Here is a 20,555-nt window from a genome sequence, read left to right on the forward strand (position 1 = left end):
AGGGGGAAAAATGATATTATATATTAGTACTAACACTGTAATACTTATTACTACATATTATTATAATATTAACATTGCCACTACCACTGCTAGTAGTATCACTATCCCCTCGCCACTAATAGCTACCATTTGAGGAATACTTATCATGCATAGAGCTAACATTTTACATACAAGACATTATTTAATTCCAAAACAACCCCATGATATAGCTATTATTCCCATTAACTGTGGTCCAGATTTGCTGAAGAGACCTGGCTAAGGTAATATTTGGCAAAACCAGGATTTGGACACAGATCTTACTCCAATAGCTGTGATCTTTTCTTTCCCCAAGTTTAGAAACTCACTGGTGAATAGATGGAAAGTACTCAATAAGACATCATCTCTCACTATCACCATGACTAACACATAAGAAATGTAGCCATCAATCCATTAATGTGCATTCTGATTTAAAGGGTCTAAGAAAACAAACACACTAAAAATTATATTTAAGAGAATCTAAGAGCTTCATTCTTCTGAGGCATTCAATTTCTGTGGATAATCTGCTTAATTTTCCTCTAATGGGTTATTACTCTTTAGTCACCTAGGATATGGAAAGGGGTAAAATTTATTAAGATTGCAGTTTCGGAATCTTTTCCCCCCAAGTAAAATACGGCTGCATTGAAATTCCAAAGGCTCTTTCTTACAAATCCACAGACAAACGTACCTGACTGAAATTCAAATGCTGGGGCTGGAATGCTGATGTCAATTTCTGCTGACGAGTACCCACTGTGGAAGGCTGGTTCAATCTTCCAGGAGCACATCGTCCTTTTATTAATGGCTGGCATATAGAATCTAGCAATGAGCAAAATGTTAAAGCATTAATGCTTTTTCCTTCTCATATAAAAATTAGAAAGGTCTTTAGATATTTTACACAATGATTTGCGAAACTTAAAATTAAATAAAAAGGAAAGGGATCTGATGATCTCCAAGCACTGGATGACATAAAAAGAGATTTCTTTTGTGCAACTTGGCAAGATCAACTTGGAAATTCGGAGATGACTTTTGGTAATACTATTCTCTGTGTTCCGAAATTAAGACCTTTTAGCCATAGCCGGTTTGGCTCAGGGAATAGAGCATCGGCCTGTGGACCCAAGGGTCCCGGGTTCTATTCTGGTCAGGGGCACGTACTTCAGTTGCAGGCTCCTCCCTGGCCCAAGCCCTGGTTAGGGCTTGTGCGGGAGGCAACCAATCTATGTGTTTCACATCGATGTTTCTCTCTGTCTTTCCCTCTCTTCCACTCTCCCTAAAAATCAATGGAAAAAATGTCCTCAGGTGAAAAAAAAAAACTTTTCAGAGAGATGAAAATTAAAACCACAATGAGATATTACTTCACACCTGTCAGAATAGCTACCATCAGTAATCAACAAACAAATGCTGGGGAGGATATGGAGAAAAGGTTCGAAACCCTAGTGCAGTTTGTGGGAATGCAGACTGGTGCAACCCCTGGGGAAAACGGTATGGAGTTTCCTCAAAAAATTAAAAATGGAACTGCCTTTGGACCTAGTGATCCCACTTCTGGAAATATATCCTAAGAAACCTGAAACACCAATTCGAAAGAATATATGCACCCCTATGTTTATAGCAGCATCATTTATAATAGTCAAGATCTGGAAAGAGCCAGATGCCTACCAGTAGATGAGTGAATAAAAAAAACCTGTGGTACATTTACACCATGGAATACTGTGCCGCTGTAAGAGGAAAATCTTATCTTTTATGACAGCATGGATGGACCTGGAGATTATTATGCTAAATGAAATAAGCCAGTCAGAGAAAGACAAATACCATATGATCTCACTCACATGTCGAATCTAATCAACTAAATAAACTGATGAACAAAATAGAAACAGGGCCATGGATATTGGAATAGACTGACAGCTGTCAGAGCAAAGGGATGAGGGGACTGAATGAAAGAAGGTGAAGGGGTTAACCAAAGAACATATATGCATAATCCACAGTCACAGACAACAGTGTGATGGCCAGGAGGAAGAGGGGGCAGAGGCTGGGTGGAAGTGGGCAAAGTGGGGGGAAATGGAGACATGTGTAATAGCTCTGACAATAAAAATTAAAAAAAAAAAAAAAAAAGACCTTTTAAGGGACTATCAAAGAAATAGGAAGGACTCAGCTTACCTGTGTTTGCCATATGCTCATCGGCATTTAATCCATTCTCTAGTCCCATTGGTGGCACCACAACAGTACAGACAGCTGGCTTGGTTTCTGTGTTGGAAGAGGGCACCAGTTCTGTGTTCTGATGAGTGTCCTCCGCAAAACTGCTCTCTGCAAACGGACTGTCATGTCCCGAAGAGTCTGATGTTGGAGAGCCATCCACAGTATCACAACCACTTTCCTGCTCTTCATCTGACATACTACAGTAAGAAAGTACTTTTATGAATAATATGCATTTCACATTAAATGTAAAGTTAAATGATATCCAGGCTCCAGCAAATTGGTAACCAACTTATTCAATTATTTCATATCTAATTACAACTTCTTCCTTGGTCAATAACATTTTTGCCATAAATTTTTTAGACTCTCATGTTAATTCTCTCTTCAGACTGATAATCCTAATCCTGTCCTGTTTAGGAACCTCCTTTTAGCACTGGATTTTCTCTTCTTTCCTTTCCCATTTGATCCTTAATAGCAGTTCATAAATCCCACTTTATAAATTCCAGAACTTTTCATCAAATACCACAAAAGCAGCACTCTTCTGGATAATTTAAATGACACGTACAAACATTATGGATATTTCAAATTAAATTCTAATGTTAAAATACATCTCTTTAGTGGTGCCTCGTGTTCTTTTTACTCACTAGTTATTTGAAAGGTCTTCCCCCACTCCTCTGCAGGCCTAGCAAGAATCCCATTATTTCTCATCTTTTCCTGACCCTTTTGGGCCCTGACAATCTCTCTCCTCGTGATTTCCATGGCATTTACTGTCTGTCTTAATCATTCAATTCATATTTAACATTTTGAAGCATATCTCTCTATAGGTATATTTTAGTTCATATTTTTATTCATATATCTTATACATACACTTATATATACATGTTTTCATATGTAAGTGCATATTTATGTATTTGTGTGTATAGTATCAACTTCCAAACCACATTACAACCAATTTATAAGAAGATGTGGTAAAGTTACTTTGTCTTCCACAGAGCTTTGGTTATAAGTATGCAATACCTGACTAAGGAAAAAGAGAAGACAAATGTATAAAATTAAGACCTAAAAGTTATTCAAATTTTGTTTTCACTTAAAAAAATATCCTAAAAGCTAAAATCAAATATATTTCGCTTAAACTTTTGTGGCTGTGTTAGCGTAGTGATTCTCAACCTTCTGGCCCTTTAAATACAGTTCCTCATGTTGTGACCCAACCATAAAATTATTTTCGTTGATACTTCATAACTGTAATGTTGCTACTGTTGTGAATTGTAATGTAAATATCTGATATGCAGGATGGTCTTAGGCGACCCCTGTGAAAGGGTCGTTCGACTGCCAAAGGGGTCGCGACCCACAGGTTGAGAACCATTGTGTTAGGCGCATCATGTTGGCTAGAGGAAGCTTACTACTCTAGTGGCAATCCATGTTCCTGGGCAAAAGGAAGGATAGGCAAGGAAATACGGATGGAACCATGCTAATCAATCACCAATGAGAGAAAGAATCACAGTAGATATTCTACTGACACTGCGTCATCACTTTATTATGCAAAAACAGTCTTGTTTTATTTTGACAAAGTGTATGTTCTTATTCAAAACTTAAGTTATAATAATAGTGTATGGAGCTAAAGTTGAAATTTGTGGCTTTTCACCCTTTTAAAACAGATGATTCTTTTAAAATCTTTAATATTTTAAACAACTACAAAAGAAATCATAGGCTTTTTAGTTGACTTCATATGTATTATTTAACACTATTAAAATTCCTTTACCTGTTAGGTCTCTTGCAAGGGGATGGGCTGGACTGCCCTGAGGAGCTGGTGCTCAGAGTACTATCAGGACTACTTAGTGAGCACATCCGATCGATATTCAAAGTGCTCTGGCAAGCTTCACAATCTAGACTACCTTTACAACTAGTAAGAGAGAAGGGGAGGGAAATAAAAAAATGAGAAGATATTTGTCAGGTAGCCAAAATTTAATTCATCTAAGTATATGAATCAGTGAAGAGTGACGTACACAGACAAAAGCTTATAAATACAGGGAAATGCTATAACCATGTTAAATACTACTTAGGAAGTTTACTCCAAAGACACTAGGTTACAGAAAGTTACTGTTCACCACACCAGGGGGCGCCATCGTTATTATTTAAGGATGCAGCATCAACACAGGAAACTGCCTTGGCACTTACTCTCTGAGAGAATGTCTCTGTGTTGTCTCTTCTTCGTCGGTGTCACTGCTGATGGTGATCACACTCACTGCGGGACTTGGGGAGTCAGCTATGATGATGGTTTGCCGCTGCTTGTCTGAAACTGATGAATCAGAGTCCTGCCTGACAGATGTTTCACAACAATTTCTTGCCTCTACTGAGTTATGATTGTCCCGTGTTTCTATACAATTCACTTCCTCGACATCTTTCCCATTTGCTATCTTTGGAGAAATAAATGCTGAATGTGGGATATAGGTATTCTGCAATGCATTACTCCTGCAATCAAAGAAATAATGTGTCATTTCTACAGTCAAAATATGAACATGACATTTTTCTAAGAAATCTTGTTAAAATGAGTAACGTGAATTTTCACTTGGTTCAGGATCATGTATATAACACACTAACATACAGATAAGTTTTGTAAAATATAAAATATTATCTCTAGAAATATTAATGTAGGTTGCATTTATTACATTCAAATGGCCATATTTTTTTGGTAAATGTGATATCTGTGTCTAAAATGGTCTAAAATTATAGGTAGGTAATATATCAAAAGGGCAATAAAGACAGTCTTACCAACTGAAAGCATTTATTTCCTCTCTTCCTGGCTCCCATTCCATTAGTTTTACCAAAATACCTCTGAGAAATTGAGAAGGGAGCTGGCTTAGTGTTTGTAACAAAGCTATCAAAGAGGTCATTTTGAATACAACAGAGTGACCCTTTAGTGTACATGCAAAATTTATCTTAAAGATTAATTCTCAAAATGCAGAGCAAAGTTAAAACATCAACACCAACCTGTTCTGGCACAGTTTATTTTTCTTGGTAGTGGCAGGCTGAGGCCAGACAACGTGTGCAATGCCCACACTAATTGGCTGAGGAGCTGATAAAGTTATCTGATTGGTTAGAAGAGGTTGCGGCATCACTGAGCTATAATGACTGCTGTGTGAAATCATTTTCCTAAGGAGAAAATTTTAAAAATTGAATCTCTTTTTTAACAAGAACTATTTTTCAAACTATTCACAAAAAAGTACTTTTGTTTCTAACTTACCCCCAGTCTCCAAGCCTTTGTGAACCAGCCACACCCTCAGAAGTTAATGTAGTGGTAGCAGGAGCCAAGGGTGTTACTTGCTGCCAGGCAGGTACCAGCATCTGCTGTGTTCTACCAGACCATGTCTGCTGCACCAAAAACAAACAAACAAGAAAAAAGAGAAGGAAGGAAAGAAGGAAAGGAGGGAGGGAGGGAGAAGAAAGAAGTTATAAATCATTCATCATTATTAGATCCTAAAATCAAAAATACATTAAACAATCATCTAATAATTTAAAAGTTAAAGTCAATAATCTACAAAGGCTTGAATTCCCATCCAGATTATTTTCATTGTTTCCCAACATCACAAGACTGATACTTTACAAATAGATCAGTACCCCTATTTGAGTATATAAGGAGGACAGCACATATGCAGAAAGGATGAATTATTACCAACCTGAGAAAGAACTCCTGGTCGGATCTGGAGTGGCTGCACAGCTGTGGCCTGAGTTACAAGTGGAACTGTATTATCTACCCTTATTGAATAACTAGTGGGTTTACCATGCGTTGTAGGAATACCTGTGAAATAGAAAAGAATAGTTCTCAAACATAAGTTAACTCGGAGAATTTTTCTTCCTAAACTCTTATAAACAATTGTTTAAATTCTGATTTAAATTGTAAAACCATCTCCTACATAACATTTCCATTAACACTGACAAAGTAATCTATTAGGAAAGCAATGTACATTTTATCTAACTTCTGGTACATTCTTATAAAGCAATTTGTTGCAGCAGTTACTTTCAATATAGGTTGGCAAATTGTTTGATACAATCAATTTTAGATAAAAGTGATCTTAGGTATATTTGATTGGCCATTAGAGAAAAATGTAATTGTCTTCTTTTCCTACTGAAAAATAACTTTACAATTTTATTGCATGAATATATTTAAGTGTTAACCCTAAAGAGGAGGGTACTATGCTAATAAGTAAAATAAGTCAGACAGCAAAAGACAAATACCATATGATTTCACCTATATGTGGACTCTAAAGAACAAAATAAATAAGCAGACAAATAGAAACAGACTCACACATATAGAGAAAAGATTGATGGTTGTCAGAGGGGAAGGGTTTGGGGAGCTAGGTAAAAAGGTGAAGAGATTAGGAAATAAAAATTAGTAGTTATAAAACAGTCATGGGGATATGAAGTACAGCACAGGGAATATAGTCAAAAATATTGTAAAAAGTATGTATGGTGCCAGGTGGGTACTGGAAATATTGAGGGGATCACTTTGCAAAGTTATGTGTTTGTCTAACCACTGTGCATATACCTGAAACTAATACAAAATAACACTGAAAGTCAACTAAAATTGAAAAATAAAAAATTTAAAACTCCAAAGGGGAAAGTTTATTTTGTTGTGTTTATTTTCTGCACAGAGGAGTTTATCTTACTGCCTGGGTGTGCTACCCTCTGAACTCCACCTAAAGAACTAGATCTGAATTAAATTTAACAAAGATCCTCAGATTATTTTTATAAACTGACTTTCTTGCCCCTTCAAAAAAGCATGTCTTGATCAGCAAATTACCCAAGAAAAGGACTATAAGCACACTCAGCAATGTAGATATATTGCAGTATAGACAATCTCATAATTCACTTTAACAAGAATTAAAGAACAGCAAATTCTCAAATCCCAACAAAAATCACACTGCCCTTAAATTTTCCTCATAATTAATATTTTAAGAAGAATTCTCCTATTATCTTCTCCCCTGAAGAGGTCTAATTATTTTTATCAAGTGTTAACATTTGTTGAATCTAGGGTAAAAGGTATATTATTTTTTGAACTTTTCTATATGCTTAAAATTTTTATAATACATAGTTGAGAAAAATCAAGTAAATAAACACAGTAAAACCTTTCAGAGTACTGACAATATAATGATGTGGGTATTTTCATTTTCATTATTAGAGACCAGCCGTGAGTCACTGTCACAAGAACAGTCCACCACTGGACCACAAGCTCATCTTGCGAAGCAATCATCTAAGTTGTTGTTTTATATTTTTAGTGATACAAACCTTCCTCTCAATAAAGCCTTATATGAAAACCCAATGTATGTACATATATACATATATATATGATGAAAGTAAAGCTACATGGGTAAAACAAAAGTGGCTATATGAAGCAGGGGGTCCTGCGGGGGTGAGGCCGACAGAGTCCTAACGAAGCATGCCCGACTCCGGAGACCAGGTTCAGTGACGCAGGTCTGAGTTTATTGTGTAAGTGCAGCAACATATATAACATTCCAGACCAATCAGAAGTTTACACCATCCTTAGGGCAACCAATGGTAGGAAAGATCAGGGTACTATGTAGGGGCTCTAGGGGGCTTGCTCAGGCGGGCGCTGCCACTTCCCGGTGTGCCGAGGAAGCTTGTATAGTCAGAGTGTGCACATGCCATTGCATCCGCCACTGCACTGAGATAAATCTCCTGAGCTCTTCCCACAGCTATAGAGTTGACATGTTTTCATATCTCTTGTTACCAGCCAATCAAGGCAACATACATATTTTCTTGGTGCTTTGTTAAGCACTGTGGTAGATTTTAAAAAAAATTTTAAATTGCTTAAATTCTTAAATCAAATATAAAATTCAAATAACCTTCAGAATCCAGAAATATTAAGAGCTAGAAACGACTAAGACAATATCTATTCAGCCTTTTTCCTTTGATTAAGACTGAAACAGGTTAACAAATGTGTCTATGATAACACAGCAAATCGGAGAAACAGAACTATATCCCAGGTGTACAGACTTAGCAACAATTTTTACTTACACCATACATACCTATACATACAGTATTAACATCATGTTTCAAAGGGTTAGTTAGGGCCCCAATTATAATTAACCTCTTGCTTTAAGATATAACTAGATGTTAAATCTTAGCAAGAATAAGATGCTATGAAAGGTCTAGGAAGTAGGGTTTTATTCTCGTTATTCCAATCACAACACCTGCTGCCATCACCCACTAAGAACCACTAAGAAATTCCCCTTTGAGAATTTATGGGCTCTTCAAAGGAATTCTGCCACCCATCACACTTGAAGATTTAATTTGATATTTTCATCTACCTAAGGGATTTGATTTAGTCAAAATCAATCCTTTTAAAAAACAAAAATCTAAGATATGGTTCAAGAACAAGACTATAACATCTGGGACAGAATTCCTTTGACCAAAACTTAAACAGGCCAACCCATAGCTTTCAAGCTCATTAATTTCTACTTAGGTATTTTATCGTGCTAGACTCTACAGGAAATACAATTGTCATATGACCTGTTCTGTCAACGATGAAATGTCACTGGTCTAAGGGCTACTGACAAGCTTAAATTAAATTCAAATGTAGCACTAATAGTAGCAAAAACTGTACAGTATATTTAAGAATACTCCATGCCTAAATTCAAAGCGTAATTTAAATGAAAGAATACCTTGGATAGCTGGGGGGCAGATAATCAGTGTCTGCTGAAAAGCATCACCACAACCAAAATGAGCAGTTCCAGCCTGCAGAGGAATTCCATGGTGCACAACCGAGTGTGCAGATGTGGTTAATGCCTGAAATGAGCAATGTACGTGGCATTATACAGAGCAGTCTTCTTGTTGCTACACACATGCTTTATAAAGAGAATTAAAACACATTTCTTAAAACCTTAATTCTATGATAAAAATGGGTCCAGACACTGACTTTACTGAGTTCTACTATTCATAGAGTTGTGGCACAGAGGGCAAGTAGAGGATATTGAAAGAATGAAAGGTGAGAAGAAACAAATGAATTTGGGTAGATCTGTTCCAGTTGTTCCCTGAAATATTAGATATTTAATAGAAGACCTCACCAGCACTGTACCTTCTAACTGCTGACATGAGACTTCAAAAGCAAAATGAGCAATCATAAAAAAATATAAATTCTTAGATTCTTACCTGACTTCTTAATGTGCCGAGTTTAGTAAAACTTGCTGCCAGATTAGCTGTACTATTTGAAGAAACTGGTCTTAAAAATGAAGTTTTATTGTGATTGTTTGTGTCACATGAATTTGGGTGAGACTTACAAATATCCATAATATGAAAACAGGACTTTACACTGCAAAACAAAAACAAAAAAGTGGAGGGAGATGTCACTGCAATATTATTTTAAATGTATAGAATAGTTTAAAATCAATGTACATTGATTTAAAAATTATTTCCAAAGGAAAAAGATTCTATGACTTCCGCACTTAATCTGCTTATTTCCAATACTGTTTCTACCAGAAAATCCTACAAGATTTAATTTTAAATCAAGCAAAAGTGTTATCTTATATCTGCAATATTTTTAAGAAAAAAAGCAACAATAAGCATTTTTTCTTGTTAGTACACTATAATTTTATGAGCCCCCCCCCCTAAATTTCTAGATCTCCACATCCCTAAATTAATGGTACCAATTATGGAGTTATCATGTTATTTTCAAAGTGTTTATATATGGAAACCACTAGACATTTCTTAAGTATGGAGGGGTGGAGATAGTAGTTCAACTTTATAAAAATACCAATTTTGCCTGGCCAGTATGGCTCAGTGGTGGGACAGCAACCCATGAACCAGGAGGTCACAGTTCCATTCCCAGTCAGGGAACATGCCTATGTTGCAGGGTCGATCCCCAGTAGGGGTGTGCAATTTTAAGGGTAATCCACAAATAGCAGATATCAGTTATCCCTATACCTTCTTCATGCAGTCTTTCTAAAATATTAACAGATGTTGTTTTAAATGATATACTTTATCCCTTCAGCTTATTAAAATAAAAAAGGTCTGGGGTTCAAAGAATTTGCAAGATCCGCCTAAGGTAATTCTGTTAAGGCCTTCTCAATTTGAGAATACATTTTTCTCTACTGCCTCATTAAACAAAAACCTCCTTTCCTTCCACAACACAGGAGAAAAGGGGGAGGGGAGGAAAGCAAATGGTATGAAGGGAAATTGAAAATAGAGTTTGGGGGACTCAAAAGAGAAATAACTGTTAACATTTCCTGCTAATATATATATATACACACACACATACATACACACACACACACACACACACACACACACACCTGGTTATTAAGATAAGACTATCATATAAAAACAAAACAACTCAGTCATTTCCAATATAGTGTTTTGGAAAAAGAACACTGGAGTGCAGTTGAGATTTATGGTCTAGTTCAACTCTGCCACTTACTAGCCCATGTGACCTTGGCCAAGTTAGTGTGACTTCTTTTGACTCAATTGCTTATATTTAATAAAGAAATTGAATCGTATTTAACACACTAATTTTTTATAGACAGTGTTATTATTTTCCCAGAATCACTTTAAAAAAGATTTTAAAGTAACATACTGGTTGCTATGAGGAAAATCTAGAAGATGTTTCATATTAACAAAAGGATGGTTCAACGTTTCAGCTGGAGTAATTCTTAAATCTGCATCGATCAGCAACATTTTCTTTAACAGACTAACAAATTCTCTTCTATCAGCTTTCTCAGCCAAAAGATCACTTCCTTCCAAATCCATCACTGTGTTCACCTGCAAAATCAAAATTTCAAATCATCAAATAAAAATAAGCCATAGCATATGCTAAAATTCCAGTTAAAAAAAATACACCACAACATAGAAAAGAACGAAGAACTATAATTATTTTGAAACAAGAAAGAACAATTGAGTTTAACAAATTCTCAAAATGTTTTCAAGCATCAAATAGGGTTCAAAGAAGGAAATAAACCTTTTCCCTAAACAAATCCTTTTCTAATGAGGTATAAAGAAAAGAAATTGGTTTGCTAGGATTTTCCCTTATAAAGAAAACAATTTTTTTAAACTAAAGAACAGGATTTTATAAATTACTTAATAAGACAAATGCAACTTAGTTCCTGGAAGATTAAAACCTTAAAATCAATTTTGTCTGAAAGGGTTAAAAACAGCAAGCATTCCATAGTCATTTAGCAAATGATATTTTCATATCCTTGACAATCAAGCCCAACACCTTCAGCATGTAAGATTCACAACTGTGACTGTGGTACTCACATGCACTATATCATCCAGACTGTTGAATATGTACTTTCTGGCTTCTTTAGACTTCATTCCTGTCTCTGCCTCATGTTCTTCTAGTGTCTTATTGAATATACCAAAGAGGGAAAATAGTATGTTATTACCCATCACTTGTAAATTCTTTATTTCTTTAATTCTGGCATATTTAGTCTAATATATTGAATATTCTAAGGCAGTGGTTCCCAACCTTTTTTTGGCCATGCCCCACCTAAGCATCTCTAAAATCCTGATGCCTCCCTGTGACATATAATTCTTATTATTCAGAAAGTGAACTCCTATTTACGTGGAGGAAGCCTAAAAGGCCATTAACTTAATCTAAACAAGCTTCCAAAGAACAACATGGCATTCATGAAAGAGAAAAATAAAAGAAACAAAGGACACAGTTGAAGTACTGAGGGAAGAAATCACTAAGAAACTGTTAAAAAAAATAATATTATTATTAATATGAAGTGATATGAGACAAATAGCAAATAAAGTTTCAAAACATGTAATAGCCCTAGCTGGTTTGGCTCAGTGGATAGAACATCAGCCTGAGGACTGAAGGGTCCCAGGTTGGATTCCAGTCAAGGGCACATGCCTGGGTTAGGGACTTGATCCCCAGCAGTGGGTGTGCAGGAGGCAGCCGATCAAATGATTCTCTCTCATTGATGTTTCTCTCTCTCTCTCTCTCTCTCTCTCCTTTTCCCTTCCTCTCTGAAATCAATAAAAATTATATATATATATAAAAATTTTTAAACATAATAGAGAACTGAAATACATAAATATGTTACAATATATATTTATATACTGTATATGAGGTCCCTAGAACCATAAGAAATGCAAAAAATTCACTGTTAATAACTCATTCTTGAATTGCCCCCCTTAAAAATCAAATTACTCCCCTGTGGGGCCTATGTCCCACGTTTGGAATTACTGTTTTAAGAGAAGTATAGTTTCAAAAGGAATAACTACCATAAATGTACGTTTTTTTAAGTACAAAAAAATTAAAAGAGCTTGATTCAGGTAAAAAAACAACAACATATACATACAACAAATTCCTTAAACAAAATAATTACAAAGTTAATATTACATTGAGGATTTGTTGATCCCCCAAAGATCCAGGAATAAATTCAGTACTTGGGTTATGTACTAAGAGGTTAGATTCAGTGCTTTTCCTATAAAGCTTAATAATGTAGACCTGGATAAAGAAGATTAAACACACAGAACACAAGTAATTATACTCATAAAATTTTTTAAAAAATCATTTAAGATGAGTTAATAATTATGTTGCCAGGTCAGAGAATGAGCTGTCATTCAAAAAAAGGGCTTTCCCCTCCTTATGGGGCGGAGGGAGAGGTATGTATGTCAAAAATGAAAATTAAAAAGCAGGAAAAATGCAATAAAATAAAAATAAGCATGGAGGGCATCATCTATGCACATGAGACAATGTTTTTCTAAATATATATATATATATATATTTAAATGAATTACCTTTAATCTCCAACCAGAATGAGAAATATCTGTTTCTCTGCAAAAAAATCTTGTGGATTTTGTACCCACATTTAACAACTGTTCTCCTGGTAAACCTTGAGTCTGAGAAATGTATCGAATCTGAAAAATAATTTACAAAACATCAGAGTTTATTCTTTCATGCAACAGATATTAATTGAATACCTATTAAATATCAGACATTATGCTAGGTATCAGGTCAAGAATTAAATGATATAGCCTGTGTCCTCGAGAAATTCACAGTCTAGTGGGGAATACACAAGTCAACAATTATAATGCAGTTATAAGTATCGTATAATTATTATAAATACCATAATAAATGCATGCTTTATGTAAAGACACAGAAAGGAAGGGATACCTAAAATAATTCTAGTTCCAGAAAGTTCCAGAAGAGGTAATGCTCAAGTTGGGTCTTAAAGAACAAATAAGAGTTTGTTAGCCCTGGAGGAGTGGGGAGAATCTAATCTATTATGGTTTGTGTTAATGTTATAATAAGAATAAATACGGAAAATCAGGAGAAAATGCCCACACATTCAGAGTGGAAGCACAGAGGTTCAATAAGGGAGAAATGGCAAGAGATGACATTGAACTAAAGGCAAAAGGATTTTATTTACTCCAGGAGGTAATAATAATGGGAAACCACTGGAGACATCTAGGCAGGAAATCGACAAGTTACATTTTTAACATCTAAGAATGGTGAGAAGCTGAAGCCAGAGGAGAGATGAGGAGGGCATGAGTTGAGAGACTGTAGGGACAGAAAGGAAGGAGTGGATTTAAGAGAGACTTAGATTGACAGAGGCGTGGTGAATTATGACTGTGGGAGCACTGGAGTGACCACATCTATGTCACTGGCTTGACTGAGTCAGTAGCAGAAGAGAGAAGGGTATAGATGAGCACTCTCAGAATACTGAAAAGTTCCAGCCTCAGGGCTCTGAACTTAATATCCTTCTGTTTGGAACACTCTTTGCCCAGACATCTGTATGGCTCATCTTTCACTTCCTTCAGCTCTCAGCTCAAATGTCACCTTATTCATGAAGCCTCCCATGACCCACCAATAAATAATAAGCTCTTACCTCTTCAGTAACCCATATCTTCCTTACTCTGTTGTATTGTTCTCCACCATGCTTTCTAACAGCTGATACTCTCCATGATTACTTTCTATTTTCTTACCCAACTCTCCATGAGAATGTGAAGTTTCATGAAGAGAAGAACTTTGCTTTGTTAACTTAAATATACACCCATGATGATGTCTGATACATAGTAGGCCCTCAAATATCTGTTCCCCAATTTAATGGCTAAGCAGCACAGGGAATAAAAAGAGGCTTAACTCCTCTAAACTGTGTTTGAGAACACAGGATTCTCATTTTTTAAACCTCAAGGACTCTGCTCTATCAATTAATCCATCCTTCCCCTGCATCTTCTATTTGTTCCTCTCTGAGATCATTCCCCTCAATTTACATAAATGATTAATATCTTCTATCCCCCTCAAAATTTCCTTTAACTATTTAAAATTCTTTCCTCATTCACTTAAGGGTCTTAAAATAGTAGCCTATATCTTACTTCTCATCTCAACTACAATTTGAATTTTACTATCGCTCCCAAAATATGGTTAAGACAAGTAATGGCCTGTTAATAATTGACATATTTAATAGTCCCATATTAATCCTTTTTCTACCGTGATACTATTACCCATTACCTTTTTACTTAAAAACTCTGTTCCTTCCATCTCCACATTTTTTCTGGTTCTCCTCTTAATTCTTGACACTCTTTAATTGCCTTCCTCCATATGACATTGCCTTCCAGAGTTTTATGTCTTCTTCCTTCCCTCTACAAGCCCCAAGTGTCCCTAGTTTTATATCTAAATCTAAATATTTATCTCTTGCTCTGGAGCTGTAGATTCAACTGCATATTGAAACTCTCCAATCAGCTGGCCTTTAGGTAATTCAAAGTGAACATATTCTAAACTGATTTTCCCTAAAATCTGTTAATTCTCATATCTTCCCCCTTTGATAAACAGCAACCCAACCACACAAATCAGAAACTTTGTCTGATTTATGCCAGACAAGTCTCTCTCCCTCATCACCCTCCCCAACATCCAAAACCGTAGCCATTTTACCTCATTGGCACTTTTCTTAACTGCCCCTCCTCCCCATCCCTATTTCAGGTCTTCTTCAATTCTGAGCTATGCAATTTCACATTGCCTCCCTAATGACCCCATCCATGCAGCCCCAATTTATTATTCACACTGCTAAAGCACTATTACTTAAATGGACACAGTCCAATAATATAAACATGATGCAAAAAAAAATCTCCCACGAACTTTACAAAACTGGTTTTTGAGCCTGTGGACTCAAGCTTTGTTTATGAAATGTACTTAGTGTTATAAAAGAGTTTTTAAAAATCAAACACAGTTTTGAGATCTTGAATTTAAAATCCATCAGGTCTCCCATTTTATTTTTAAAAGATTTTCCACATGTATTGTGTACCTAAAGAAATGCATTCTTAGTAGTCTATTTTATTTTCTTTACAACCTACCAATTCTATTAGATTATCTTGACAGCTCTGTTACCTGGTCATATTCCAATGCTCCTGGGTAGAGCGGCCATCCAAGGAATAATTCTGCAATCACGCATCCCAATGACCACATGTCTATGGCTTCACAAAATGGCAGCCCCAATATAATCTCTGGAGCTCTGAAATTAAAAAAAAAAAAATCAGAATGGGTTTCCTAGAGTAGGTCTCAACCTTCTGCCCCTTTAAATACAGTTCCTCATGTTGTGACCCAACCATAAAAGTATTTTCGTTGCTACTTCGTAAATGTAATGTTGCTACTGTTATGAATCATAATGTAAATATCTGATATGCAGGATGGTCTTGGGTGACCCCTGTGAAAGAGTCGTTCGACCGCCAAAGGGGTCGCAACCCACAGGTTGAGAACCGCTGCTTTAAAAGTATCTGATTTCATCTGACATTCTAAGGAAAGTTAATAAATGACAGAAAAAATACCTTCTATTTATAGTAACTCTTCACTTTTCAGAACTCTTTGAAACCTAGTCATAATCCTGAATTAAGCTTTAGAAGGTGCACTATGTACAATATCGCTATGATAAAATATCTACACTTACACCTCATGCTTTTATTAACATAACATTAAAAAGCAAAAAGCATACACTTGGTTTTGAGACTACAGCAGATTAGATATAAAACACTAGAAAGAAAACTGGCAAACTATTAAATACATGCACTATGACATCAACAGAACTGAAAACCAGACGTTGAGAGATAAGACCAAAACAAAATAAAACCCCAAAGGCTACAAGTGAATCTAGACTTAGATAATATTTCAGAACAGGATAATAAATATTCACATAATTAGAGACATTCGTCATCCAAAAGAGACAAGACCAAGTTCCATGTATTCTGCTTTAAAAGGCAAAAAAGTAGGATATATCAAAACAGTTAAAAAGCATTTTAGCACTTAACAAGCTTTGATTATTTAGAAAATGTATTCCATGAAAGATATCATTCCCACATAAATTACGTTGCTACTTCACATAGCTTTCCCATGAGAAGATTAACCACCTATGACAGTCTCCACATAAAGCTAGGTAACTCCAAAGTCATACATTCATAGTTTACTAGATTTGCATGTTCGTATTTTCTATTTTAAAAACAGTCTCAAATTTACAGAGATGTTGTAAGAATAGTATAATGAAAATTTTTTCCTGAACCACTTGAGAACAATTTGCCAAATAACTATATACTTTGTATTTCCTACAAACAGGAATATTCTCTTAAATAACTACAATACCATCATCAAAATCAGGAAATGAACACTGATACATCTCTACATCTAAGCCTCAGACCCAAAATTTGGCCAATTATATTAATAATGTCCAAGTCAGAATCATGCATTGCATTAGGTTGTCTTATCTCTTTGTCTTTTTCTTTTTTATATTTAAATATATATATATATATATATATATATATATATATATATATATAAAAATATATTTTTACTCATTTCAGCGAGGAAGAGAGAGGGAGGGAGAGATAAAACACCAATGATGGTGAGAGAGAATTATTGATTGGCTGCCTCCTGCATGCCCTTTACTGGGGATGAGCCTGCAACCCGGGCATGTGTCCTAACCAGGAATCGAACCGTGACCTCCTGGTTCATAGGTGGATGCTCAACCACTGAGCCATACTAGTCAGGCTCTTTTAGTCTTTTTCAATGTGAAATAGTTCCTTACTTGACCTTGGCTGAGACATTACGGACGAGTTATTATACAATGTCCCCCTTAATGTGGATCTATCTGATGTTTACTCATAATTATATCTGGGTTATAAATCTTTAAGAGGAATATTACGGAATTAATGTTTTCTCATTATATGCTATCAAATGGCATATAATTTTGATTGTTCCTTTACTGATAATGTTCACTTTGATTACTTGGTTAACATGGTGTCTACTAGATTATCACCACTATTTTGTGTGCCATAAAATATTATCATTTTCTATGTGTATCATTACATGTAAAAGACTGGGAAGCAATACCTTAAAGGACTTATAATCTAGATGAAACTGTCAGCAATGTCAGAGTTCTACCAGCTAGTCTTACAATAAAATAAACTCTAAGAATTGAACTATGCATGATAGAATAATATATCCCTCAGCAATGAATCAAGCTTACAATTTTAGTTACTCCTTGTTTCTCAAATTCTTCCCCTGAGCTAAATATACTTTTCTATAAAAATGATCATAGCAGGGATTGATATGTACAACATTCTTAAAATAAATTTTCTGTTCTCCTAAAGGGAGTTCTTCCACTTCCTTTGCAATCTACCTTAACTCCCTTCTGAGCACAAACAATGTGGCAGTGCTAAGGATACAGAGGGAATAAACATCATTTGAACTTTTGCAGAACAGGCAAGGCACACATTGAACATGTCTAGTGAATGGAGACTATAAATAAACCTGTTTACCACTCTATCACAATTAGCAGGCAAGTGTCAAAACCACAAACAAGCTCAAAAAATTAGGCCATATGCTAAAAAAGGCAATCTCTACCTTAAATGCTGTTTGGTTGTTTTTTTGCCATGTGCTTTCAATGAAATTTATCAAATCCTTTCTACTTTTTCTAAACCTTGAAACACTGGCATAAAATATAAAGTGGGTAAGCTGAAAAGAAAACTTTTTTTAAGTGGTAAACTAAACTCTAGATGGTTTGCAGGACTTTTGTTAGACCCCAGAAGGGAATGTTGGCAGTAGATGCCTCAAATAAAAACACAGTGAAGCACTGTCACTCAGAAAAGATGACGATTAATGGAATATTTTATTTATGTAACTTTTATTTACTTTTTAAACTGAAAATTCAACTACTGACAGAAGAAACCCAGCCTTGTTAGACCGGACAGCCGAACGACCTTCCGAATGTCCTTCTGGATGACCTTCTGGACAAAGCCAGGGCTGTGAGGGCCAAGGCAAGCTGCAGTGGCTGCGAGGGCTGAGCCACTTGCACAAATTTCTTGCATCGAGCGTCTGGTGTTCGTATAATAGAGAGAGGTGCTTTAAGTTACCACGGAAAATGCCATTAAACTACGAATTCATGTGATGATTTCATGGCTATCATAAAATGGCTACTAACTTAGTTTTTCCACAGACAGAGACTATATCAGTTAGGCCAACAAGAACATCAGTATGGTACTGCTAGTCTTTAGCTTCTTATGACTCTAGTGCAGGGGTGGGCAAACTTTTTGACTCGAGGGCCACAATGGGTTCTTAAACTGGACTGGAGGGCCGGAACAAAAGCATGGATGGAGTATTTGTGTGAACTAATATAAATTCAAAGTAAACATCATTACATAAAAGGGTACGGTCTTTTTTTTTTTTTAAGTTTTATTCATTTCAAAAGGGCCAGATCCGGCCCGCGGGCCATAGTTTGCCCACGGCTGCTCTAGTGACAGAACAACACAGGTCCAGTCAGGTCTAGCACACTGATCAAACAATTTCTGAAATGACAAAGCTGATGATTCTCTCAGGTAAAGTCCCTCAATAAGACTGCAAGGTGCAGCTATCTAGGCTTCTCTTGATGATGCTCCTATACAAACATGTATCTACATACTTCTCTAATTTTGACAATAAGGTACCAGAGAAAAGCAACAGAAACCTGAAAATAGTAAACTCAATAAAGATAAAAATATTAAAATAAGAATGGTCTTCTCTGAGATAAAGATGCAGAATGCATTTTTTTAAGTAACAGTTTTATTAAAATATAATTGACATACCATATAATTCACCCATTTAAGTGGTAAAATTCAATGGTTTTTAGTATGCTCACAGAATTGTGCAACCACCGTCACCCAGCCTTGGTAGGAAAAGATGTTTCTCATTTTTATCACCCCAAAGAAACCCTATATCCATTAGCAGTCACTCCTCATTTGTCCCAAATTTCTCCATTCCCAGGTCATCACAAATCTACCTTCTGTCTCTTTAGATTTGCCTATTCTGGACATTTCATACAAAGGAAATAAAACAACATGAGGTCTTTTGTGACTTGTTTCTTTCTCTTGGCATAATGTTTTCAATGTTCAACCACGTTGTAGCATGTATCAGTACTTCATTTTTTTTTTTTTAATTAAGAATGACAATGTTAAAGATGGGAGTGTCTTTATTTTTTAATATATATTTTATTGATTTTTTACAGAGAGAATAGGAGAGGGATAGAGAGTTAGAAACATCGATGAGAGAGAAACACCAATCAGCTGCCTCCTGCACACCTCGCACTGGGGATGTACCCGCAAACAAGGTACAGGCCCTTGACGGGAATCGAACCTGGGAACCTTCAGTCTGCAGGCCGACCCTCTATCCACTGAGCCAAACCAGTTAGGGAAGTACTTCATTTTTTACTGCTGAATAGTATTCCATTGTATGGATATACCATAATTATTTATCCATTCATCAGGTGATGGACATTTCAATTGTTTCCACTTCTGGGCTATTATGAAAAATGAGAACTTAAGTAAGAGAAGCCATGTCAGTTCACCAGCCTACTGAGCAAGAATACACTCCAGAGGAGAAACCAAAATGGCGGCATAGGTTAACTCCGGAGATTGCTGCCTCGAACAACCACTTCAAAAAAAAACAACTAAAGACGGAATGGACATCATCCAGAACCACAGGAACGCTGGCTGAGTGGAAATTCTACAACTAGGAGGAAAGAGAATATCATACCCAGACTCAGAGGAGGCGCAGTGCTGAAGTGAAATACTCAGGTGCGGAGTGCACGTGAGCGGGCTGGCGGCGGAGGGCACGGTTGTTGTTTTCAATCGGGAGGGAGTTTCAGACTCTGAGCTCCAGATCCGGGCGAGTCTCTAGGGACCCAGACTCAAACGGGAGAAGCGGGACTGTCTGGCTTCGGTCGGAACTCGAAGGCAGCTTTCTCTCCGAGGTTTGCAGCGGTTGCTGGGATGCTGTGAGGCACAGTCCCTAGGGACGGAACTGAGAGCAGCCATAACTGCTAGATCCGGCTCGCCCTGTAGATCCCCGGGGACCCGCCCCACCCAAGCTCTGC

At 36.3% G+C, this 20,555-nt stretch overlaps 1 protein-coding gene across 3 annotated transcripts in view; it reads right to left on the reverse strand.

The window, feature by feature from the left end:
• Positions 1-20,555, reverse strand: part of HIPK3 (homeodomain interacting protein kinase 3) — a 69,749-nt gene that overhangs the window by 4,068 nt on the left and 45,126 nt on the right. The window contains exons 3-16 of one of the 3 annotated variants that reach the window (XM_059709741.1): positions 15,551-15,674; positions 12,964-13,083; positions 11,470-11,556; positions 10,790-10,974; positions 9,370-9,529; positions 8,883-9,006; positions 5,877-5,998; positions 5,444-5,568; positions 5,191-5,352; positions 4,972-5,034; positions 4,378-4,671; positions 3,962-4,102; positions 2,167-2,402; positions 704-831 (exon numbers count right to left, since the gene is read on the reverse strand). In XM_059709741.1, coding sequence (XP_059565724.1) covers positions 704-831; positions 2,167-2,402; positions 3,962-4,102; positions 4,378-4,671; positions 4,972-5,034; positions 5,191-5,352; positions 5,444-5,568; positions 5,877-5,998; positions 8,883-9,006; positions 9,370-9,529; positions 10,790-10,974; positions 11,470-11,556; positions 12,964-13,083; positions 15,551-15,674 — 2,071 coding nt within the window. Of the gene's footprint in view, positions 1-703; positions 832-2,166; positions 2,403-3,961; positions 4,103-4,377; positions 4,672-4,971; positions 5,035-5,190; positions 5,353-5,443; positions 5,572-5,876; positions 5,999-8,882; positions 9,007-9,369; positions 9,530-10,789; positions 10,975-11,469; positions 11,557-12,963; positions 13,084-15,550; positions 15,675-20,555 lie in introns of all 3 variants that reach the window. The other 2 variants (XM_059709740.1, XM_059709742.1) reach the window with 2 other exon arrangements.

Source organism: Myotis daubentonii, chromosome 9, assembly GCF_963259705.1.
Source record: "Myotis daubentonii chromosome 9, mMyoDau2.1, whole genome shotgun sequence".
Taxonomy (NCBI): domain Eukaryota; kingdom Metazoa; phylum Chordata; class Mammalia; order Chiroptera; family Vespertilionidae; genus Myotis; species Myotis daubentonii.